The sequence below is a fragment of the Sturnus vulgaris genome, chromosome 31, assembly GCF_052056855.1.
Source record: "Sturnus vulgaris isolate bStuVul1 chromosome 31, bStuVul1.hap1, whole genome shotgun sequence".
In the NCBI taxonomy this organism is placed as follows: domain Eukaryota; kingdom Metazoa; phylum Chordata; class Aves; order Passeriformes; family Sturnidae; genus Sturnus; species Sturnus vulgaris.
The window spans coordinates 1109509-1133465 of record NC_142273.1 but is presented as its reverse complement, the minus strand read 5'-3'; the positions used below and the strand labels follow the sequence as shown (position 1 = coordinate 1133465).

The 23957-nt window shown below is 59.8% G+C and overlaps 2 protein-coding genes and 1 long non-coding RNA gene across 3 annotated transcripts in view; all 3 read right to left on the bottom strand.

Moving 5' to 3' along the window:
* Nucleotides 1-3570: 3570 nt before the first annotated feature.
* Nucleotides 3571-4285, bottom strand: LOC148220724 (uncharacterized). Its single transcript, XR_015798665.1, has 2 exons — nucleotides 4151-4285; nucleotides 3571-4063 (listed from the first exon to the last, which is right to left on the bottom strand). It is a non-coding gene; the product is annotated as an uncharacterized LOC148220724 (long non-coding RNA).
* Nucleotides 4286-17352: 13067 nt separating this feature from the next.
* Nucleotides 17353-23957, bottom strand: part of LOC148220720 (Fc receptor-like protein 3) — a 79513-nt gene continuing 72908 nt past the window's right edge. Inside the window, exons 9-12 of the mRNA XM_088181051.1 lie at nucleotides 18137-18220; nucleotides 17712-17733; nucleotides 17543-17622; nucleotides 17353-17462 (exon numbers count right to left, since the gene is read on the bottom strand). Coding sequence (XP_088037177.1) covers nucleotides 17353-17462; nucleotides 17543-17622; nucleotides 17712-17733; nucleotides 18137-18220 — 296 coding nt within the window. The remainder of the gene's footprint in view (nucleotides 17463-17542; nucleotides 17623-17711; nucleotides 17734-18136; nucleotides 18221-23957) is intronic.
* On the bottom strand, nucleotides 18811-23657 carry LOC148220723 (Fc receptor-like protein 3; the record flags this gene model as incomplete). The annotated part of the gene is made up of 4 exons (XM_088180980.1): nucleotides 23610-23657; nucleotides 19797-20010; nucleotides 19245-19499; nucleotides 18811-19145 (listed from the first exon to the last, which is right to left on the bottom strand). Coding segments are annotated over exons 1-4 (852 nt in total), but the record flags the coding sequence as incomplete, so codon positions are not given.

Sequence of the window (23957 nt, the reverse complement as noted above, 5' to 3'; positions counted from 1 at the left end):
TCTCGTGGTCTCGGGGCGCGGCTTTTGGCGGAGCCGGCGGCTCTGCTGGGGCGGGGGGTGAGGGGTGGGGGGGCTTTGTGCCTTTTTAGCCTTGTTCTGCCTTCATTTCCCGGTGTTTTTTCCCGCTCCTGTGTGCAGTTTTAGGGTTTGTTTTTACTGCCTTTTCCCCTCCTCTTTTTCCCCCGCGTGTCCTTGGGGGTGCAGCAGCCCCGGGGGGCTGTGCCGGGCTCGCTTCGGGCTCGGTGCCGTGGCGGGTCCGCACGGCTTCCAGCGCCACCTGCTCGTTCCAAATGTAGGGATGCAACCCCTACGAATATAGATGCCATACAGCAAAAGTTTTTTTTCCCTGTCCCCCTCTGCCCCCGCTCTCGGGGCGGCTCCGTTTTCCCCGCGGGGCCCGGAGCTGCCCCCCCGCCGTCTGCTGCCCGACTTCTGAGCTACCTCTCTTTACCACAGCCCACAGGCGACTGTGTCTGCAAATCCCTTCTATCAGAAAAAAGAAAAAAAAAAAAAAAAAAAAGAAAAAAAGCGGGAAAGGAATTATTTTTATTGTTTTACTGGAGGAATTTAAAACTACGTGCACTGTGGCACATTATAATGGTATTGGCTTTTACTATAATAACTGGAAATTTACATACCCAACAATATTTACAGGCGGATAATGTTTCTGCCTCCTTAATTCGGGGGACTCTTTCTTCCCAAATGTTTTTAATTAAATGTTAGTAGAACAGCAATCAATATTTAAGCCCAGACTGAAAATCCTTATTGCCATAACAGATGTATCAACATTTTGATTATGTATACCTCTTCAGTAATTTACGAATGATTAAAACTGTACTTTGAAAAATCCTAATAAGAGCTATACTTAATAATTGCAATTATCATGATCCAAACGACATAGAATCACAAGATACTTATCACATCCATTTTAATCCCTCCAGTAAAATCATCCTGTTCGCAGATTGTTCGAACCTTTTAGTGCCTTTTTGTATTACTAGCATTAGAGTAAGTTATGTCTATAACTTGTAATAGATGTTGGTTTCTATTCCTGTCAAGGTCCAGTATTGTAATGTCCAGTTACGTTCTGTTAAGATTGACTAAGGCTAAGTTCTATTAGGTTCATTCTGTTAAGTTTCATTTCTGTAAGTTTCAGTACCACTAAATTTAGACATCGTTCTGTTCCAGTTTTATTTAGATCATGTTATGTTCGGTATTAATACTGATTCACTGAGTTCTCTTAAGTGTGCTTTTTGTTCTACTCAAGTGATAATTAAGAATAAACCGGGACCTTTTCATGTGTTAAACAAGAGTCTGTGTCTTGATTCATTTCTATCTCAAATCTAAGGTCTGCTGCAACACTATTGATTGCATGGTGTGAATTTACCGATTTTGTAAAAGGCATAATTCCTAAGATATTAATATCGGATTTATAGCTGGCTTTTTCATATGTTTTAACATCTCATGATGTAATTCTCTATGAGACACGTGTCATTGTCAGGATCTTTTCTTTTTCTCCTCTAGTTGCATATGCATCTCCTTTATCCAGGCTACCTCTCTCTTGTCTCATGGTTGTCAGTCTTTTAAGAATTCCAAGAAACAGTATCTGAGCTTTGTTGAAAACCTCCTCTAAACTGATGATCTTGTGGTTATTGTGAGAGAGGACAGAGCACAGATGCAATCCCAATTATTTCTTACAGAAGCACTCCAGCAGTTTGCTGCTTTTCTCATCTCTATCCTGAGGAAATCTTTGGAGGGAACCACCTATTGGATGGGTTTGATTAGTCTTTCACCCCAAGACCTTTACTCAAAAATTCTCATCTTTTCAATTTGTTCTCAATTTTCAATATTCTGAATATTCTCATATTCTCAATGTACTCATAACTTCTACTCTTAAGAGTCCTGTTTTTTAAATTATATCAGGGAATTCTTTTCCAATTAGAGCCAGGACTCTGGCCATGCCCTGGCTCTACCTGGATGGGAAACTGCCAACACACTCAGATGTTTTCTGTATCAAAACAACACTCGAGTCACTTTGACTTGGCAATTTGACCCTATCAATATGAGAGCTGGACCTATTTTTCAAGTGAGCTTGGGAATCGTTTTCCAGAGATGATTATCCAGTTCTTCACTGATTTGAGGTTTATCAGCTCTTGCAGACACTGGGATGATAGCACAATGTTTTAGTGCTTGGTAATCATCTAATTTCACATGTGTTATTAATTATGTCTGTTATTGGAAATGTTTTGGATTGTTATATCTGAATTATTCCTGACTGCTGTAAGTTTCTGGTCTCACTAGACATATTGCTTTGTTATTCTCTTCATGTTCTTAGCAAGAGTCATGCATACCGCTTTTAAAACAAAAAGAAAGGGGAATTAGCTTCTAAAGAAGTCTGAGTAATGCAAAATTTATATATAAAAAATTGTTAAACGATTTTTAGATAAATCCCCTCAATTGAATGTACAATGACAGCGCATAATTGATTCACTAAGTTAAAGAGAAGATATGCATGTGTTTTCATCATCAGCAGGTTCAAAGTAGGGATCTATTCAATTGACCAGACATCACTTGGCACCAGGAAAATGAGGCCCAGTCAGAAGAGAAATTACCAAACCACCGTGCAGCTTTCATGACCTGAACAGGGGCAGGAGTGCCAAAACAGCCCTGTCTGGAAACTTACAAAAGGACTTATCAAGAAGCCTGCACGCACCCACCGCCTCTGCCGTGATTCCCGTGTTGCCCACAGCCAGGAGCTGCACAAGCCCTGCAGCACCAACCTGCAGCAGCCAGCCCATAGCCACCAGTGCTGCATCACCAGCCCATAGCCACCCGTGCTGCATCACCAGCTCATGGCCACCAGTGCTGCATCACCAGCCCATGGCCACCCGTGCTGCATCACCAGCCCATAGCCACCAGTGCTGCATCACCAGCCCATAGCCACCAGTGCTGCATCACCGGCCCATGGCCACCCGTGCTGCATCACCAGCCCATGACCACCCGTGCTGCAGCAGCCAGCCCATGGCCACCAGGGCTGCATCACCGGCCCATGGCCACCAGTGCTGCATCACCAGCCCATGACCACCCGTGCTGCATCACCAGCCCATGGCCACCAGGGCTGCATCACCAGCCCATGGCCACCAGTGCTGCATCACCAGCTCATGGCCACCAGTGCTGCATCACCAGCCCATGGCCACCCGTGCTGCATCACCAGCTCATGGCCACCCGTGCTGCATCACCAGCCCATGGCCACCAGTGCTGCATCACCAGCTCATGGCCACCAGTGCTGCATCACCAGCCCATGGCCATCGTTGGCCAAACCACAGACACGCAGGTGCCGCCGCTTGGAAATCGCACCCAGGCACTCACAAAAGCCACGTGGGCTCGCTGTGGATTTCAGCACTCACACTGCACCTGCCGAGCTGATGCCAACAGAGCACCTGGGGTTCTTGCAGTAACACTGTCCCTGTCTTCTGTTTCTCTCTCTGTCTCGCTTTTTCCCTCTCTGCTCTCTCATCTGTGCCCGTTGGTGAGAACACTTCCCCTCCTTTATCAATAAACACTTCTCAGATATGATATTGCCGCATTTGTGCTTCATTTTCATCTGAGAAATCGATCAGAAAGAATCCTCGCGACTCCCCCTTTGAGAGCGGGATGGGACAGGGGGTGTGGGAGGGGGGATGGGGAACCCCTGGGTGTACTGCGAGCACTGTGGCCAGAGAATGGGGAAGTCACTGAGGGTACTTGGAGCGCTCGGATGGGGGGTGGGGAGTCCCTGCAGGTACGGGCAAGGGGATGGGGGAGCCCCTGGGGGTACTGGGAGAGGAAATGGGGAGCACAGGGTGCCCTGTGTAGCCTCCTCCTGACTCATGACCACCTCCCTTGGAAGGACGGGCAACCACAGGAGCCATGGAGGGAGCACCCCGTGTCACCCAGTGCCTCTGGCTTCCCAGAGTGTCACAACTTTTGTTGTAGATTGTCATAGATGTCACTGGGATCCCATGGTTGCCCATGTGGCCCCTGTAGCTCCATGTAGGTCGCCTGAGGATCCTTCAGCGGGGGGGCCCTGTGGGAACAAGGGGGTGTGTGGAAGGGAATGGGAGGTCCTGGGGGTTTGGGGAAAACCCAAATCACGGTTGGAGCCTGCACTCACCTTTGCTGGTGCTTCCTGGCAGCTGCAAAGGAAAACTGGAGGGGTGACTTTGATTCCCCATCCACCCTCAGGAATCCTGAACTGCCACCAGAACCTCAATTCCCTTCAGGTCACCTCAGAATCCCTGAACCACACCACTTCCCCAACATCCTGAACTCCCAGAACCCCAAGCCTGGCAGGGAAGGGCACTCTGTGAATTCCCCAAAAAGCCCTGATAGGACCCCCAACATCCCTGTACGACCCTTCAGCACCTCCCCACACACCCCAGGGCCCTCAGCCAAGGTCACTGGGAGCTCAGCCCCTCCCAAGTGAGGGGCTGTGGGTGCCAACCCCCCCTTCTCTGAGCGCCTTCCCACCACTCTCCAGGACCCATGTCCCCCATTGTCACCCACGCATGTGGATCCACCAGTGAAAGGCCACAATGATGCCCATGAACAGGACCAGGAACAACAAGGACCCAAGGACCACTGCAACCACTGCAGGAAATAGAGGGGGACAGACTGGGGTCACTGGGGTCACCCCAGAGGTTTTTTACCAATCCCAGTGACCTCAGGAGTTCCCTTCCTGTGCCCTGTTCCGTTTGTGTCACTGGCAGGGACAGAGCGAGGGGTGAACCTGGGTCATCAATGATCCGAGGGTCTCAGACCCAATTAGGACCCGTGTGACCCCACCTGTGTTCCGGTGCTGTCCAGTGGTTCCCTGTGGTGTCACCTCCAGGGCCAGCTCTGGGCTGAGTGCCCGGAACACGCGGTGCCCGTCCTGTCCCAGCTGGTTGGTGGCCACGCACTGGTAGGTGCCCGAATGTCCCACATCGACGGCCCCAAGCTCCAGGAGGGGACCCCGGGCCACCTCGTGCCCGTCACGCAGCCAGGTGAAGGTGACAGGGGCTGAGCCCACCTGCACCGAGCAGCGCAGGGTCACGGGGTCACCTGGGCGCACCTGGAGTGCCGGGGGACCGGGGGTGATGGTGGCATTGGCCACGGGCACTGCGGGGACACAGACAGGGCTGAGGCCGGGGGAGGGGCTGGCACCCACTAGGGGAGAGGACCCGAGGGGGGAATAAGGGTGGGATGGGTGGGATGTGAATGCTGTGGATGAGGTCACGCCCAGCCCGAGGGTCCTGCTCACCCAGGATGGTGACATTCAGGGGGACACTCTTGGCCATGTTGTCTCCAGTGGTAGTGGCCACTGTCATTGTCCCCAGCGTGCCACACCTCCACGTTGGAGCCAGTGCCCAGTGGTGTCCCCGAACCCCCCCGGTGCCAGGAGAAGAACAGGGGACCTGTCCCCATGGCCACCGCACAGCTCAGCACCAGGCAGTCCCCCAGTGCCACCTGTGCCCCGGGGGTCTGCACCGACAGCGACACCCCCGAGGGCGGGACCCCTGCGAGGGGACACAGGAGGGACTGGGGACATGGGAGGGGTGAAACATATGGGGAGTGGACCCCATTGAGGGAGAAGTGAATCCAGGGACGGGTGGAGTTGAGGCAGGCAGGGATGAGGGACACGAGCTAGGACAGAGGAGACCCCGGGGGGGATGTGGGGTGGCTCAGAGAAGGGCGGGAGGAGCCCAGGGAGGGACTGGAGGGAAGCAGGGAGGGGTGGAAGCAAGCTGGGTAGGGAAGGGAGAGTAGAGGATGGAGCTGGGAATTCGGGAGGGGTATAGGATGCCAGGTAGGAATGGGGGGACCTGGAGAAGGACCCGGACAGAGATGGAGGGACCCGAGACGGACATGGGAAGGTCTGGGTGAGCCAGGGAGGGATGAAAGGAAGGCTGAGGGACCCAGGCACTGGTGGGTGAAAGCTGGGAGGATTTGGGGGTTTCCCGTCCCCATTCCCACATTCACCATGTACTGTCACTGTCACTGGGGCTGACTTCTCCCAGCACGGTGATGGCCCAGAGTTCACCCAGCCCCCACAGCGGTAGCGGCCACTGTGGTGCAGCTGCAGGGGGGACAGGGACAGCTGGGTCCCGCAGAGGGTCCTCCCCAGATCCCTGTCCCCATGGTAAAATCGTACTCCAGTGACTGTGCCATCGTGCCAGCCCCGGCAGCGCAGTGTCACCGTGTCCCCCTCCAGCAGCGCCCGTGCCGGCAGCTGCAGCACAAGACGCTCTGTGGGACAGGAAGGACCTGTCACATCTGGGGACTCTGGGGGTTCCCAAAGGCCTTGGGAGGCACCAGGGGTCCCCCCTTGCATTGAGGGGGTCTCAGTGCACTGGGATGCTCTGGGATGTCCCCGTGAGCAGGGGACAGGCTCTCAGCACATGGGGGGGTGTGACCCAGGAAAGGAGCCCACCCAGAGCTGTCGGGGACCCCAAGGGTGCCAGGGCACACATCCCCCCTCACCATTTAACACCCTCACGGGGAGGCTGAGCCCACTGCCGGGTCTGCCACACGTGTAGGTGCCACTCTCGTTGACAACGAAGCGTTTGGGTCCCTTTTGCCACCAGAGCCACCCGCCCTTGTACCAGGTGGTGGCACCGGCGGTCCCCGAGCCCTGGCAGGTCAGTGTCACCAGGTCCCACAGCACCGCCGGCCTCCAGGGGGGCTCCACCAGGAGCTGGGGGCTCTGAGCGCCTGCGGGTGACAGGGGACACCAGCCTGGCAGGGCCACCACGGGGCTGGGGACAGCGGGGCAGGGACATGGCATCCCCCGAGGACTCACCAGCGAGGCCGAGGGTCTGGGCTGGAAGGGAGAAGGGACAGGGCTGGCTGGGGATAGCAATGTGGGGACAGGCGCACGGGGACACAGAGTTTGGTGTCTGTCCCCAAACTGTGCTTGTGTGGCATGGGTCCCTCAAGGACAGGGACGCTGAATGCACCCCATGCTCCAGCAGGACACGGGGGCAGTGTGGACAGCCTGGAATTGGGGATGCCATGGGCACGTCCTGCTGGCACAGGTCATCTCCATCAGCCCCATAATGCCTCGCTATATCCCGGTCCCACCATTATTGTCTCCACGTTCTTGTCCCCCTCTCCTGTCCCCAGGGCCACCCCATTACCCCGGTCACCTCTTAGATTGGCTCTGCTGGCCTTGGGGTCCTCAGGGGACCCCGCAGCCCCCCTGTGCCCCCTCCCCACCGCTCTCTGCCTCACAGGGGCCCATCCCCGGGCCGTCAGGCCCGTGCCCGGGGCACTCACCCCACAGGAGCAGCGCCACCTTCCCGGCCATCCCGCTGTCCCCGGCCATGGGCACTGGCTGTCACTCGCTGCTGTGGCCACCTGTCCCCTGGCTGGCGGCTCCTCTCATGAAGGGGAAGGAAGCGAGGTCACGTCTCATCTCATTGTGTAGGTGGCCTGTGGTGGGGGCAGGGTGGCCACAAGCTGGGGACAGGCTGTGGGCAGAATGGGGACAAGGCTGGGTGGCACAAGGTGGGAGATGGAGTTCTCGGGAGTGGAGGGCTCAGAGGGAGTGGGGAGCCAGGAATGGGTGTCTAGGGGAATGGGGGTCCTGAGGAGAGGGAGTCACCAGGGCCAGGGAGACTCAGGGATCAGAGTCCCAGGGGAATTTGGGCTCCAGGTATTTGGGGTCATGGATGGGGGTCCGAGGGATGATGGTGCTGGGAGAATGAGGGGGCCCCAGTGAAATGGAGGGTCCTGGGATAATCAAGGTTCTGCAGGAAGGGGGCTTGTAGGGGATGGAATTTTGGGGAGAGGGTTCCTTGGGAACGGGGGGTCCTGGGCCATGGAGATCCTGGGAAATGGCAGTCCTGGGATGGGGTCCCAGGGAGAAAGGACATAATGAAGGGGGTCCCTTGATTGGAGTGCCAGGGGAATGGAAGTGCCAGGGATGGGCAGTTGCTGGGCAGGCCCGTGGGTCACAGTTCCTTCCCTGGATGCCTCAGAGCTTGGGGTGACCCAAGCCCAGTGCTGTCTCCCGGGGTGCCCCTGGTTTGGGGGGTCACCTAAACCCCAACGGTGGATTCCATGGGTCTCTGGGTCTGTGCCTCCTTACCACCCAGGTGCCCCTCCCACCACTCAGGGGCTTCTTCCTGTCTTCAATTGAATTTCCTTATTTTAATTCCTCAATTTTACAACCCTCCAGTTCGTGACTTGATGATCTTGGAGGGCACCTCAGCAGGAAATGGGTTGGGGAAACCCCAGGCTGGGACAAAAGGGGGTAGGGGGTCTGCAGGGAGGGGTTGAGGGCTCTGGGGGATGGGGGTGTCCAGCTTTGTCCCCCAACACTTTCATTTTCTCTCTCCTGAAGCAGAAGGAAGTGATGCTGTCCTGGGGGATGGTGGCTCTGGGGGATTCCAGACTTCTCCATTCTTGCTCCTTCCCTGCAGGATCTGAGCCTGCAAGAGCAGCTGCCACCCCTAGAACTAGGACCTCCCTGGGACAAGACCCTGGGACAAGACCCAGGCATCCACCCCAGAGGAGCCCTTTTCTGTCAGGGCAGGATCCCTCTCTGGATGTGCCCTCCCAGGACAGAATCCATGTCCTGGCCTCAGCATAAACGGCCTCTTCCTTCTGCTCAGGAAAGAGAAAATTAATATATTGGGGGAACACAGCCAGAGAGCCCCAACCCTCACAGCCCCCCAGTCTCTGCCTGCACCCCCCAGCCCTCTTTTCCCCTTCCTGGGATCCCCACCTGTTTTCTGCTCCGGTTTTCCCTGGGATGGCTGAGCCAGGAAATGAGGGGATGGGAAAAAGCCCAGGGGTGTGTGAGGCAGAGAGCCACAGCCTCCCATGAAAAGCCTGGTGTTCCCTCCTGGCCATGAGCACCCTGTGGGAGCTATGCTGGGTTCTGAGTCCCCTCAAAATCTGAGACACCCCATGAAGGAGCTGTGACCTTGCTGCCCACCCAGCCACTGCCCATTGCTGGGATCCTCATTTCCCTGGGAACCCAACTATGGCACCCCCATTCCCCTGGGAGCCCAACCCTGGCATCCCTGGCATCCCCATTCCCATGGTCGCTCCTCCCTGGGGACCACCATCTCAGCACTCCCATTGCCCAGCACCACCGTTGTCTTGTTCCCATCCCATGGGATGCTTCTACCCCAGAACCCCCATTCCTGAGGGTGCCTTTTTCCCCCCTGCACTCCCTACCCTGGGACCCACATGGCATGATCACAAATCCCTGGGCACCATGTTCCCAGAGGACCCCCATCCCTGAATCCCCCTAGGCATGGAGCTCTCAATTCCCCTGGACCCCCACTGTCCTGGACACCCATCCTTGGTTCCCCACATGCCCTGAGCCCCCAACTCCTGGGAACTCCATCCCCCACCATGTTGCCAGACTATCCCATCATGTCCCCAGCCTGTCCCCTGCTCCTCTCCTGTCTCCACCTTTCCCCCACCCTGACCCCACCAAGGGCCACCTACACGTGGGGACGAGACGTGACCTCGCTTCCTGTCCCTTCATGGGAAGAGCCGCCAGCCAGGGGACAGGTGGCCACAGCAGCGAGTGACAGCCAGTGCCCATGGCCGGGGACAGCGGGATGGCCGGGAAGGTGGCGCTGCTCCTGTGGGGTGAGTGCCCCGGGCACGGGCCTGACGCCCCGGGGATGGGCCCTGGTGAGGCAGAGAGCGGTGGGGAGGGGGCACAGGGGGGCTGCGGGGTCCCCTGAGGTCCCCAAGGCCAGCAGAGCCAGGGCATGGGCATGGACCCCAGTGTGAGCAGAGTCGTGGGGTGGCCCTGGGGACAGGAAGAGGGGAACTGGGATGTGGGGATGGGAACAGGGGAATAGAGATGTGGGGATAAGGACGTGTCAAAAGGAACCTTGGGGCTGGAGCAGCTGTAGGGACAGGGACAGGGAGACAGGGATGCAGGGACAGGGACAAGGGCCACGTCCCATGCAGATGGGCCATGGGGACAGGTGCCATGGGAATGGGATCACGGGCACAGGGCCATGGGGATGTGGCCGTGGGGACAGGTGCTGTAGTGCTGGGGGAGGTGACCTGTGCACACATGGGGTGTCCACAGTGTCCCCATGGCCTGCCTCAGGCCAGGGTGTCCGAGGTGACCTGTTCTTCAAAACCTGTGTGCTACACCACTGTTCCTGTGGGGACGGTGTCTTGGTTTGAAAGACAGGTGTCTGCCAAGAAAGGCAGGAGCCTCTTTTTTTTAAAAAAGAGAATGTAAATCCCCTCCCTCCAAATTATTATAATTTTGAAATTAAGGTGCTCTCATGCAAAGATATGGGAATAGGAATAACTGTTCTTTACTAGGAAAATTAAAATAGAAATACAGTATTACAGGGAACAAACCCAAAACACTGACAGTCAGAATATAACTCTGACACCCCGTCAGTCAGGCTGTTGGTAGCAGTCCTATTAAATGGTGGCTGCAGCCCTGCTGGATGACAGATGTGGCTCAGTTGAAGCAGTGGTCCTGTAGAAGGTGCAGTTTTCCCCGAAGGTCCAGTGATGATGTGGAAAGGACTGGTTTCTCCTCTGGGTTCCAGGGGAAGAAGGTTGCCTTGGTGTTCCAAATCTCAGTTTGTATCTAGGTAGGAAAGGCTTGGCTCCTGCCACTGGCTGGATCATCTCCCAGTGGGATGATGTAATTTGATCAGTCATACAGTGGGACCCAATGGCCCATTAACAGACAATATTTTTTGGAAAAAGAATGAGTTGTGGAAAAGAAAAAGATGACGGTTCTACTGGGTTTTATGAGATGGCCTCTTAGCAAAGATTATCTCCCAGAGAGATAAGGATACTACCTCAGCTGATTTTAACAGATGGTGATAGAATGCATACTTTTGGTTACATCCTGTATTGCAACCAAAGACAGACAGTTTGGGGACAAAGACCACACCTGGTTCCACAGCCAGTCCTGTCCCTTCTCCCTTCCAGCCCAGACCCTCGGGGGATGCCATGTCCCCAGCCCCGTGGTGGCCCTGGCAGGCTGGTGTCCCCTGTCACCCACTGGTGCCCAGACCCCCCAGCTCCTCGTACAGCCCCCCTGGAGGCCGGCGGTGCTGTGGGACCGGGTGACACTGACCTGCCAGGGCTCGGGGACTGCCGGTGACACCACCTGGCACAAGGACGGGCAGTAGTGGGGACTGGAGCCACGGGACCACTTCCTTGTCACCGAGAGTGGCACCTAGCAGTGTCAGAGACCCGGCAGTGGGCTCAGACCCCCGTGAGGTGTCAGATGGTGAGGAAGATCTGAAATGCTCAGGGTGGCTCCCTGATAGGTCTGCGTGGGCTCCACTCCATGGGTGGCCTCACAGCCCTCGTGTGGCCAGAGCCTGTTCCGTGCACACAGGGACATCCCAGTGCATCCCAGGGCATCCTAGTGTGGTGGGACTCCCGTGGGGGCAGCTGTGCCACGGGGCTGCTCCTGGTGTCCCTGGGACCCTCCCTCGCAGTGGACACTCCAGCCAGATGTCCCCGCTGCCATGGGCACCCACTTTGGAGCTGTCTCGGGACCCTCAGTGTGACGGGACCCTCCTGTCCCACAGAGCAGCTGGTGCTGCAGGTGCCAGCACGGGCGCTGCTGGAGGGGGACACGGTGACACTGCGCTGTCGGGGCTGGTAGAAGGAGCCAGTCCCTGCAGTGCGCTTCTACCGCGATGGGGAGCGTCTGTGGCGGCAGCACCGTGGGACCGAGCTGTCCCTGTCCCCCTGTGGCTGCAGAACAGCGGCCGCTACCTCTGAGAGGGCTGGGTGGGTTCAGGAGCGACACAGTCAGCACCGGTGACAGTGACAGTGCACGGTGAGCACCCCCACGGCTGCAACTCCAATATCCTGACACCCCCAAAGCCACTTCTCAATGGACTCAGAGTCACAGTCCCCACCCCCATCTCCTTCCCAGAGCTCTTCTCGGTGCCGCTGCTGGAGGGTCCCCCGAGCTCCTCGAGGGGTCCCCCCTCAATCTCAGCTGCCTCAGCACCCCCAGCCCCCTGCGGACCCCAGCCCCCCTCCTGTACCGCTTCTACCGGCACGGGCAGTTGGTGGGGGGCCCGCAGGGGTCCCCGCAGCTCCTGGTGCCCGCCGTGGGGGTCTCCCAGTCGGGGAATTACAGCTGCGAGGTGCGCTACGAGGGGGGGGCCGTGTGGAAGAGCAGCGCCCGGCTCGGCGTCACGGTGCGCAGTGAGTGCGGGGATGGGCACGGGGAGCCCCCACAGCCCCCACGGGACCCCCACCTGGCTACACTCCTGTTGGAGGTTGAATTACGCCCTTTTCTTTCAGTGGAATTTTCTCCCATTGTTATGCTAAGTAATTGTGGCTACACCTTAAAACGACAGATAATGTTCTCTCGTAGGGGGGGTGGCTGGAGGGGGAGGGGGGGGGAACCGGAAAAGGAAAGGTGGGACGGGGGGGGTCTGGAGCTGGGCTCTCTCTCTCGCTTGGCTCCTGGAGTGGGAAGACAACCTGGGCTCTGCTCTGGCATCTTCCCCTGCCATCCCAGCACTGAGATCCACGCTCCCTGCCTTTGGACATCGCTCTGCTGCTCTCCTAGCTCACCCTACTGCCTCTGGACACTCTGCTGAGCACCACGACCGACACCGTGAGGGGGGAGTAACTTTCCCCATCCCCTCTCACCCCTGGGCCGCGGCCGCCATCACCCAGCCCGCTTCAACTGCGCGGGACCTGCCCTGCGCCCACAGCACCGGTAACAGCACAGGGAGACGGCCTGCGGCCAGAAGGGACTGGAGCGGAGCTAGACTGTTTCTGTTGCCAATTTTTATAGCTGTTGTTGTTTTTCTGCTTTGTTAGATACCAGTAAAGAACTGTTATTCTTATCCCCATATCTCCTGCCTGAAGGTGTCTGAATTGGACCTAAAATAATTAAAAGGAGGGGGGTTGCACTCTGCATCGCAGAAAAGGGGCTCCTGCCTTTCCTTAGACCATACCTGTCTTTCAAACCAAGACAACTCCTGACCCCCAGAAATTTTTCTTTTACCCCCCCCGCCTCTGCCCTATGTCCCCTCATCGCTCTCTGTGTCCCCTCACCCCTCCATGGGGTGTCCCCATCCACCACATTTCCCCATCAAACCCATCCCTCCCGTCCCCCCCTCCCCTCACACCAGGTGCCAGCCCCTCCCCCCGGCCTCAGCCCTGTCTGTGTCCCCGCAGTGCCCGTGGCCAATGCCACCATCACCCCCGGTCCCCCGGCAATCCAGGTGCGTCCAGGTGACCCCGTGACCCTGCGCTGCTCGGTGCAGGTGGGCTCAGCCCCTGTCACCTTCACCTGGCTGCACGATGGGCAGGAGGTGGCCCGGGGTCCCCTCCTGGAGCTTGGGGCCGTCGATGTGGGACATTCGGGCACCTACCAGTGCGTGGCCACCAACCAGCTGGGACAGGACGGGCACCGCGTGTTCCGGGCACTCAGCCCAGAGCTGGCCCTGGAGGTGACACCACAGGGACACTGGATCACAGGTGGGGTCACACGGGCTCACCGGGCTGTTCAGGACCCCCGGGGCTCAGGGTGACCCCGGTGTGTCCCCCTCTGTCCCCGGCAGTGGCTGTGAATGTCGGCAGGGCCCTCCTGTACCTGCTCCTGCTCCTGGCTGTCATCGGGGGCTGTCGCTGGTGGCACCGCCGGGGTGGGTGACAATGTGGGGACATGGGGGTCCCAGGAATTGGGGTGAAGTCCCCAGAGTGGGGGGGCCATTGGGTGTCAGCAACAGCTCCTGACTTGGGTGAAGCTGAGCCCCCAGACACCTCAGCTGGGGCTCCTGGGGGATTTGGGGATGTCCTGGAGGGTCGTGCAGGGATGTTGGGGGTTCTGTCAGGGGTTTTGGGGGAGTTTGGGGGCTCAGGGGGCAGTCAGGGGTCCCGAGGGTGTTCAAGGGCCCTGAGGCCCCCTCAGTCACCCCTCCCCCCTCTTTCCTTTGCAGCCCTCAGGAAGGAGCAGGAAAGGTGAGTGGGGGGCTCCAGGTCTGACCCCCCATTTTACCCTCAGCGCAGGAAGCCCCGCACCCCGACAGACCCCCCCTTATCCCCGCAGGCCTCCCCAGGAGCCCTCGGCCCCCCCGGAGGAGGGGGCGGTGCTGGACCCGCACATCGTGGGCACCGAGAGGGCAGGGGGTGAGTACAGGGGGGCACAGGGACACGTCACCCACGGGTGTCACCCCCACCCAGGTCCCCAGCCCCGGAGCCTCACTCAGGACACTCCACAGCCCCAGGGGACCACGAGGAGCTGCCGGGACCCCACGGGCGACAGCGGCACCGCAGGGACAGCTACGAGAACGAGCAGTGACACTGGGGACACTGGGGACACTGGGGACACTGGGGACACTGGGGACACTGGGGACACTGGGGACAATGGGGACAATGGGGACACTGGGGACACTGGGGACACTGGGGACACTGGGGACAATGGGGACACTGGGGACAATGGGGGCACTGGGGACACTGGGGACAATGGGGACACTGGGGACAATGGGGACACTGGGGACACTGGGGACAATGGGGACAATGGGGACACTGGAGTTCCCTAACCGAGGGCACACCCCTTGTGTCCCCACCCCCTCGGCTCCTGTGGTTGCCCACCGTGCCCGGGAGGTGGCCACGACTGGGGGGTCCCATGTGGGGCTGCCCAGAGCTCCCCGTTCCAGTGCTCCCAGTGCTCCCAGTACTCCCAGGGCTCCCCATTCCCTCCCCCAGTGCCAGGGGGCACAGGACCCTTGTCCGTCTTATTGGACACAAACGCAGCTTTTGGATTAAAGCGGCAGAAATGGTTTTGGTTTATTCAGCTCTGCCTGCTCAGCTCAGGAAGGAGGAGGGTCCCGGTCAGGTCGTTGAGCAGATCCTTGTGGCATTTGCAGCAGTTCTGGGGCTCTCTCAGTGCCTTGGGCACAGGCACCAAATGATCAATTGCTGCATTTCCGCACTGGTTCCCTCGCAGCTGCCCCCGCAGGGGGGGTTTCCAGCCAGCCCTGCTCTGAAAACCATCAAAGGCCCTCGCAGAGCCACTGCTTGGGCTCACCCTGGGTTTTGTGCTTCTTGCAGAGCTGAGCAAACCACAGCCACGCCTTTTCCCCCCTTAGAATTGTCACCTTTGCAGGAGCTCGAGAGCTGCGAGAATCAAAGCCAAGGGGGCGGGGGGAGCCTCAGGTCCTGGCTGCCAGCTGGGGCTGGCCAGAGCAGGGCTGGCCAATGCCCATCCCTGTGCAGTGCCCAAGGTGAGAAGCTCCACAAAACCTTGCCGGCAACCAAAAAAATTCTTGGTGGCAGAGCTGGGACCCTGTCATCCCCTAAATGTGTCCAGTGCTGCCACAGTAGCCCAAAATCCCTGGGAGAGGCAGCAGAACCGAGTGTTTGTGCACAGCGATGGTTTAGCAGCACAGCTGAACTTCAGGACCCCCGGCCCAAATTCCAACAGCTCGTTAAGAGTCTGCTCCACCTCCCTCTCCTGGGGCTGCTGTATCGGGACCAGCAGTGGCCCAGGAAGAGCAGCAGCTCCAAACGAGCTCTGGAGCCCCTGAGGAGCCCTGGCAGTGTCAGCAAGGAGCACCTGCTTTCCTCAACATCCCAGGGCAATTCAGCATTCCCAAAGCTGCTGTGCCAGGGCTGGAGGAGGAAAAGGCAGTGAAAGGCTGAGGGTTTTCAGGAGTTGTGCTGGAAAGGCCCGAGAGGTGCTGTTGTGGAGCTGAGAGCTGCCTGGGGTTGGGTGGTGCCTTCCTTGCGTTGGGGATCAGGGAGAGCGGTGGCGGGTGTTGCGCAGGGTGTGTGCCTGGCCCCGGGACACTGCTGCGCTGCCCCTGGGCACTGGGATCCAAGCTGCTGCCTTGGTCTCTTCTGCCCGGGCGCTGCCGGTGCTGGTGCCGGGAGCGATTGGTGCAAAGCGTGAGTTTGCAAAAGGAGCGATTTCCCCTGGTCCCTCCCGCCCGAGGCCGCCATGGCCCCTGAGGGGTTCGAGCGGCACCGGGGCGCCCCCTGCTGGCCGGGATTGCTCCCTGCAGCGCCCCCTGCTGGCCGGGAGTGCTCCCTGCAGCGCCCCCTGCTGGCCGTGGCCAGAACTGCACCAAGGATGAACAAACAGCCCTGAGCGGGTTGGAAATTTCTGTTCTCGTGTTGTTTGTTCTGTTCTGTTCTATAAATTTCCCAGCAATGAACTGTGATTCCTTTTCTTACATTTTTGCCTGGAAGCTCCATAATTTTCACAGTTATAACAATTTGGAGGGACGGGTACTCTTTCCATTCCAGGAACATTCCTGCTTTCCTTGGCAGACGTTTCTCTTTTAAACCAAGACAGTTTTTTGTTCCTGGATCCACAGTGTGGATGGACCCGACACTCCAAGGGCATACAGGGTCAGACAATTGGCCACCTAAAGCTCTGCTTTCTATGCCCTTGGGCCACAAAGGGCCCTCTGCCACGGTGGAATCCTGGTCCCTCAACCACTCAGGAGCTGGGTTTAACAGAGAACATCACACTGTTCCCAGTGTGCCATGGCTGACAGACTGACTGGCACACGGGGCCCTGTGTCACCAACAGCAAGGCCTGACCCAGCCCTGCCACACACAGGTGTTCCAAAATGTCTCGAGACATCCAACTTTTCCTGTCCCTGACACCCCACCCTGTGCCATGGCCTGATCCCCAGTGCCCTGGGAAAGGGGGAGGCTGCGGAACCCCCCCAGGTCCTTTGTGACCTCATGGTGTGGGGAATAGGGCACAGGAGGGGATTGAGACAGGGCAGAAGGGAATCCAGAGCACTGGTTTTTAGTGGCAGCCCAAAATTGGAGAATCCCATTCCTAAAGCGCCACAGAGCTGAACAAAGAAACACCATCTCTGCCAGTTGAACCAAAAAGCTGCATTTTGTCGCCAAAAAGAGGGAAACGAGTCCTGTGTTCCCCTGGCACTGGGAGGAGGGATGAGGAGCCGTGGGTGTACTGGGAGTGCTGAGAGGGGCATTGCAGAGGCACTGGGAGTACAGGGGAACTGGGAGAGAGAATGGGAACCACCTGGATCTACTGGGAGCAATGGAGAGGCACTGGGAGGGGAAACAGGGAGCTCTTGGGGGTACTGGGAGCACGGTGGGGAGGGAATGGGGAAATCTCTGAAGGTACTGGGAGCACTTGAATATGGAATGGGGAGGCACTGGTGGCAGTGGAAAGGGAGTGGGGAGGCCCTTGGGGGTTCAAGGGCCATGGGGAGCTCTGGGTGCCCTGGTGACCCCTCACTTGTGCCCACCTACCCGTGAATGTTGGGAAGCCACGGGATCAGTGGGGGGGACACCCACGGGTGGTTGCCCATGGGTGGGGTCCCCCAGTTCCCCCAGTTCCCAGCCATGCCCCGAGTGTCACAGCACATTCCCGGAGATGTCCCCGCATTCCCGAGGTCGCCCATGGGTTGCTGCCAGCTCTGTGTAGGTCACCTCGGGATCCTGGAGTGTGGTGGCACAGGGGGACACTGCGAGAGACACTGGCTGTGGCATCTGGGCACGGGGACACCCATGGGTGACGTGTCCCTGTGTCCCAGCCCGGACTCACCCCCCGTCTGCTTGGGGATCACGACGTGGGTGTACAGCACCTCCCCCTCCTCTGGGGGGGCCGGGGGCTCCGGGGGGGCCCTGAGGGAATCAAGGGGATATGTGGGGGGGATGGGAGGTCTTGGGGGTTGGGGTGAAAGGGGCGAGTGTGGTTTGAGCCCCCCACTCACCTTTCCTGCTGCTTCCTGGCAGCTGCAAAGGAAAGAGGGGAGGGGTAACTGTGGGGTCCCCATGGCCCCGACCCCTCTCAGGAATCCTCAAACCCCACTGCACCCTCAGTTTTCCCCAGGACCCTTGAGCATCCCTGGAGGTCCCCAGAACCCCTGAACCACCCCAGTGCTCTGCACACCCTGAGGTCCCAGAAGCTCAAGCCTGACAGGGAGGGGGACCCTCTAAATTCCCCTGGGATCACTGAAAGAACCCCCAAAATCCCTGCAAGTCCCTCCAACACCACCACAAATCCTTCCGGACCCTGAGCAAAGGTCCTGAGCTCTCAGCACTGTCCAAGTCAGGGGCTCTGGGTGCCACCCCATCACCCCCACATTTAGGTGTCCCCCCAGCTCCCGGGGTCCCCATTGTCCCCATTGTCACCCACCCCTGTTGTGGCACCGGTGCCAGCCCACAGCTGCAGCCAGGAGCAGGAGCAGGAAGAGGAGGGACCCGCCAAGGCCTGCGGCCACTGCTGGGGACAGAAGGGACACATCAGGGTCACCTGTCACTGCAGGGCTCCTGCAATCCCAATGAGCCCGTGTGACCCCACCTGTGATCCAGTGTCCCTGTGGTGTCACCTCCAGGGCCAGCTCTGGGCTGAGTGCCCGGAACACGCGGTGCCCGTCCTGTCCCAGCTGGTTGGTGGCCACGCACTGGTAGGTGCCCGAATGTCCCACATCGACGGCCCCAAGCTCCAGGAGGGGACCCCGGGCCACCTCGTGCCCGTCACGCAGCCAGGTGAAGGTGACAGGGGCTGAGCCCACCTGCACCGAGCAGCGCAGGGTCACGGGGTCACCTGGGCGCACCTGGAGTGCCGGGGGACCGGGGATGATGGTGGCATTGGCCACGGGCACTGCGGGGACACAGACAGGGCTGAGGCCGAGGGAGGGGCTGGCACCCGGTATGGGGGGAGGGAGGGAAAGGAGAGATGGTTTGGATGGGGAAATGTGGTGGAGGGGGTCACCGCATGGAGGGGTGAGGGGACACAGAGAGCGATGGGGGGACACAGGGCAGAGGCAAGGGGGCAGAAGAAAAATTTCTGGGGGTCAGGGATGTAGCCAGGTGGGGGTCCCGTGGGGGCTGTGGGGGCTCCCCGTGCCCATCCCCGCACTCACTGCGCACCGTGACGCCGAGCCGGGCGCTGCTCTTCCGCACGGCCCCCCCCTCGGAGCGCACCTCGCAGCTGTAATTCCCCGAGTGGGAGACCCCCACGGCGGGCACCAGGAGCTGCGGGGACCCCTGCGGGCCCCCCACCAACTGCCCGTGCCGGTAGAAGCGGTACAGGAGGGGGGCTGGGGGCCGCAGGGGGCTGGGGGTGCTGAGGCAGCTGAGATTGAGGGGGGACCCCTCGGGGAGCTCGGGGGGACCCTCCAGCAGCGGCACCGAGAAGAGCTCTGGGAAGGAGATGGGGGTGGGGACTGTGACTCTGAGTCCATTGAGAAGTGGCTTTGAGGGTGTCAGGATATTGGAGTAGCAGCCGTTGGGGTGCTCACCGTGCACTGTCACTGTCACCGGTGCTGACACTGACAGTCCTGAGCTCACCCAGCCCTCGCAGCGGTAGCGGCCGCTGTTATGCATCCGCAGGGGGGACAGGGACAACTCGGTACCCTGGAGGGACTCTCCCAGATCCTTCTCGTCCTTGTAAAATCGAGCCCTGTTGACAGGCTTATCCGGCCGGCCCCGGCAGTGCAGTGTCACCGTGTCCCCCTCCAGCAGCGCCCGTGCTGGCGCCTGCAGCACCAGCGGCTCTGTGGGACAGGAGGGTCCCGTCACACTGAGGAGCCCGAGACAGCTCCAAAGTGGGTGCCCACGGCAGCGGGGACATCTGGCTGGAGTGTCCACTGCGAGGGAGGGTCCCAGGGACACCAGGAGCAGCCCCGTGATAGAGCTGCCCCACAGGGGTCCCACCACACTGGGATGCCCTGCGATGTGCCTGTGTGCAGAGGACAGGCTCTGACCACACGAGTGCTGTGAGGCCACCCACGGAGTGGAGCCCCCGCAGACCTATCAGGGAGCCACCCTGAGCATTTCAGATCCCCCCTCACCATCTGACACCATCACGGCGAGGCTGAGTCCACTGCCTGGTCTCTGACAGTGGTACGTGCCATTCTCGGTGACAGTGAAGCTGTCGCGCCACTCCTGTCCCCATCTCTGCCCGTCCTTGTACCAGGTGGTGTCACCGGCGGTCCCCGAGCCCTGGCAGGTCAGTGTCACCCGGTCCCACAGCACCGCCGGCGTCCAGGGGGGCTCCACCAGGAGCTGGGGGCTCTGGGCACCTGCGGGTGACAGGGGACACCAGCCTGGCAGGGCCACCACGGGGCTGGGGACAGCGGGGCAGGGACATGGCATCCCCCGAGGACTCACCAGCGAGGCCGAGGGTCTGGGCTGGAAGGGAGAAGGGACCGGGCTGGCTGGGGGTGGCACCGTGGGGACAGCAGCACCTGGGGCACCTGGTGTGGTGTCTGTCCCCAAAGTGTCCCCACGGGAACACTGGTGTAGCACGGAGGTTTTGAGCACAGGGACACCTCGGTCACCCTGGGCTGAGGGAGGACATGGGGACACTGTGGACAACCCATGTGTGCACAGGTCACCTCTCTGAGCCCTACAGCACCTGTCCCCACGGCCACATCCCCATAGCCCTGTGCCCGTGACCCCATTCCCATGGCACCTGTCCCCATGGCCCATCTGCATGGGACGTGGCCCTTGTCCCTGTCCCTGCATCCCTGTCTCCCTGTCCCTGTCCCTTCAGCTGCCCCAGCCCCAAGGTTCCTTTTGCCACATCCTTGTCCCCCCATCTCGATCCCCCTGTTCCCATCCCCACATCCCAGTTCCCCTCCTCCTGTCCCCAGGGCTACCCCACGACTCTGGTCACACTGGGCTCCATGCCCATGCCCTGGCTCTGCTGGCCTTGGGGACCTCAGGGGACCCCGCAGCCCCCCTGTGCCCCCTCCCCACCGCTCTCTGCCTCACCGGGGCCCATCCCCGGGCCGTCAGGCCCGTGCCCGGGGCACTCACCCCACAGGAGCAGCGCCACCTTCCCGGCCATCCCGCTGTCCCCGGCCATGGGCACTGGCTGTCACTCGCTGCTGTGGCCACCTGTCCCCTGGGTGGCGGCTCTTCCGATGAAGGGACAGGAAGCGAGGTCACGTCTCGTCCCCACGTGTAGGTGGCCCTTGGTGGGGGCAGGGTGTGGACAGGATGGGGGCAGGGTGGGGACCTTGTGGGACATGGGGGTGATGGTGGGACATGATGGGAACAGGATGTTGACCGAATTTGGGCACTGAGGCGATGCACGGGGCCAAGGATGGGTGTGCAGGGGATTGGGGTGCCAGGGATTGGTTCCCATGGGAATGGGGGTCCCAAGAGTTGGGTGGATTCAGACTCAGGGATGAGGGTCCCAGGACAATGTGGCCTTCAGGGATTTGTGATCATGGGATGGATCCCAGGGATGGGGGTGCCATGGGAATGGGGGTCCTGGGGGAATAATGGACCCAAGGGAAGGGGTGTCCCAGGGGCTGGAACTACCAGGATGGAGATCCTTGGAAATGGAGATCCTGAGGAATGGCAGTCCTGGGAAGAGGGTCCTAGGGAAGGGTGGACAAGGAATGGGGATGGTTGGATTCCCAGGGGAATGGGGATGCCATGGATGGGCAGTTGCTGGGTGGGCCCGTGGGTGTCAGCTCCTGCTCTGGGTGCCTCTGATTTTGGGGTGACCCAGGGCCCCATGCAGCCTCCATTGGATGTTCATTTCCTGGGCAGGCATCACATGGGGTCCTGGGTAGCTCTGCTTCTGTGCCCTCCCCTGCCTTGACATTTTCCTCTCTTTATTTCTCTGTTTTCCTTATTTTCCTCACTTTTGTGCCATGCTCCCTTATTCCCAATTCCTGGCTCAGAAACCCTGGGGAGCACCTGGGCAGGTAATGGGTTGGGGGAACCCCAGGGAAGGAGAAAAGGGGGTGGGGGGTCTGCAGGGAGGGATGGGGAGGCTATGGGGGATGGGGGTGTCCGGCTGAGCCCCCCCAACACTTTCACTTTCTCTCTCCTGCAGCAGAAGGAAGAGGCCGTTTGTGCTGAGAGTCACACGGGGGCGGGTTCTGTCCTGGGGGGCACATCCAGGGGGTCCTGCCTGAGGGGATCCTGTTCTGGGGGTGACACGTTCTGGGTGGATTTTGTCCCAGTGGTGACACATCCCAGCAGGGGAGATCCTGTCCTGGGGGATGGGGGTTCTGGGCAGGGTCCCTGGACACATTCCCTGAGGAAGTCCCTGTCCAGGGTAGGGCACATCCTGCACACCCCTGTCCCGGGTGGGTGGGGGGCCCTGGCGACCCCCTCTGTCCTCAGTGGGGCACTGTGACCTCTGTGACCTCTGGGGTGCCCCAATTTGGGGTGTGACCCGCCCACTCTACACCCCCTCATTGGCTGCCCCCGCCCATCTGGGAGCCCTCCATCCCCATTTGGGAACCCTCACAGGTGCAGCACCTCGGCCCCATTGCACAGCCCACCAGGATCATTCTGTGGGGGAAAAACCCCAGCGGGGCTGACTGGGGAGGGGGATGGACATGGGCTGGTGTCAGTCAGGGAGGGCACAGACACCCCAAAAACACCCAAAGCCACCCCAAAAACACCCAAAAGCCCTGCAGGGCCTCAGTGCTGGCAACCAGGAGATGGATGAGACCCTGCACATGAAACACTTGAGAAGCTCTTGGGGGGCTTCCCCCTCTCTCTCCTGCTCCCCACAATCCCCCCACGGGGTTTCTGTCCTGATGAATTGGGACATGATGGTTTTATTGGGGTTTGGGAGAAATCCTCTTCCACACTTCTCCACTTTCCCTCATCCCCTGCAGGATCTGAGCTGGCAAGAGCAGCTCGGGAATGGAGCCCCAGGCAGGAAGGAGCTCCCAAAGTGCTCCTCCTTGAAGCCAGTGGCCATCCAAGTGTGGGGCCCAGCCATGGCCCAGCCCCACTGCACAGGGATGGGCATTGGCCAGCCCTGCTCTGGCCAGCCCCAGCTGGCAGCCAGGACCTGAGGCTCCCCCCGCCCCCTTGGCTTTGATTCTCGCAGCTCTCGAGCTGCTGCAAAGGTGACAATTCTGGGGGGGAAAAGGCGTGGCTGTGGTTTGCTCAGCTCTGCAAGAAGCACAAAACCCAGGGTGAGCCCAAGCAGTGGCTCTGCGAGGGCCTTTGATGGTTTTCAGAGCAGGGCTGGCTGGAAACCCCCCCTGCGGGGGCAGCTGCGAGGGAACCAGTGCGGAAATGCAGCAATTGATCATTTGGTGCCTGTGCCCAAGGCACTGAGAGAGCCCCAGAACTGCTGCAAATGCCACAAGGATCTGCTCAACGACCTGACCGGGACCCTCCTCCTTCCCGAGCTGAGCAGGCAGAGCTGAACAAACAAAATCAATTTCTCCCGGTTTTATCCTATCGCTGTGTTTTATGTCCAATAAGAGGGACAAGGGTCCTGTGTCTCCTGGCACTGGGGGAGGGAATGGGGGCCCCTGGGGATACTGGAAGCACTGGAACGGGGAGCTCTGGGCAGCCCCAAATGGGACCCCCTACTCGTGGCCACCTCCTGGGCAGGATGGGCACCCAGTGGCCCGGGGAGGGGGGGAGGCATATGGGGGGGGTGTCCTCGGGGGATCTCAAGTGCCCCCCAGTGCCCCAGCGCCCTGCAGTGTCACAGCACTTTCTCACTGCTGTCACTGGGTTCTCACTGTCACACCAGGAGTCCTGGCAGCTTCACGTGGGTCAACTGGACGATGGGGGTGGGCGGGGGGACGCCCTGTGAGAGACTCCATATATGGGGACCTGGATGGGGTGACACACGTAGGTGACGTGTCTCTGTACCCCCCTGTACTCACCCCCTGCCCATTTGGTGCCCACAGTGAGGGGCTCCAGTGCTGCCCCATCCTCCGAGGGGGCCAAGGGCTCCTGGGGAGGCCTGCGGGGATAAGGGGGGCTCTGTGGGGGTGTGGGCCTTCCTGTGGTGAAGCTAAAATGGGGGGTCAGACCTGGAGACCCCCACTCACCTTTCCTGCTCCTTCCTGAGGGCTGCAAAGAAAGGGGGAAGGGGTGACTGTGGGGGCCTCAGGGCCCTTGAACACCCACGAGACCCCTGACTGCCCCCTGAGCCCCAAAACTCCCCAGAACCCCCAAAAACCCTGCACGACCCTCTAGGACCTCCCCAAATTCCTCAGGAGCCCCAGCTG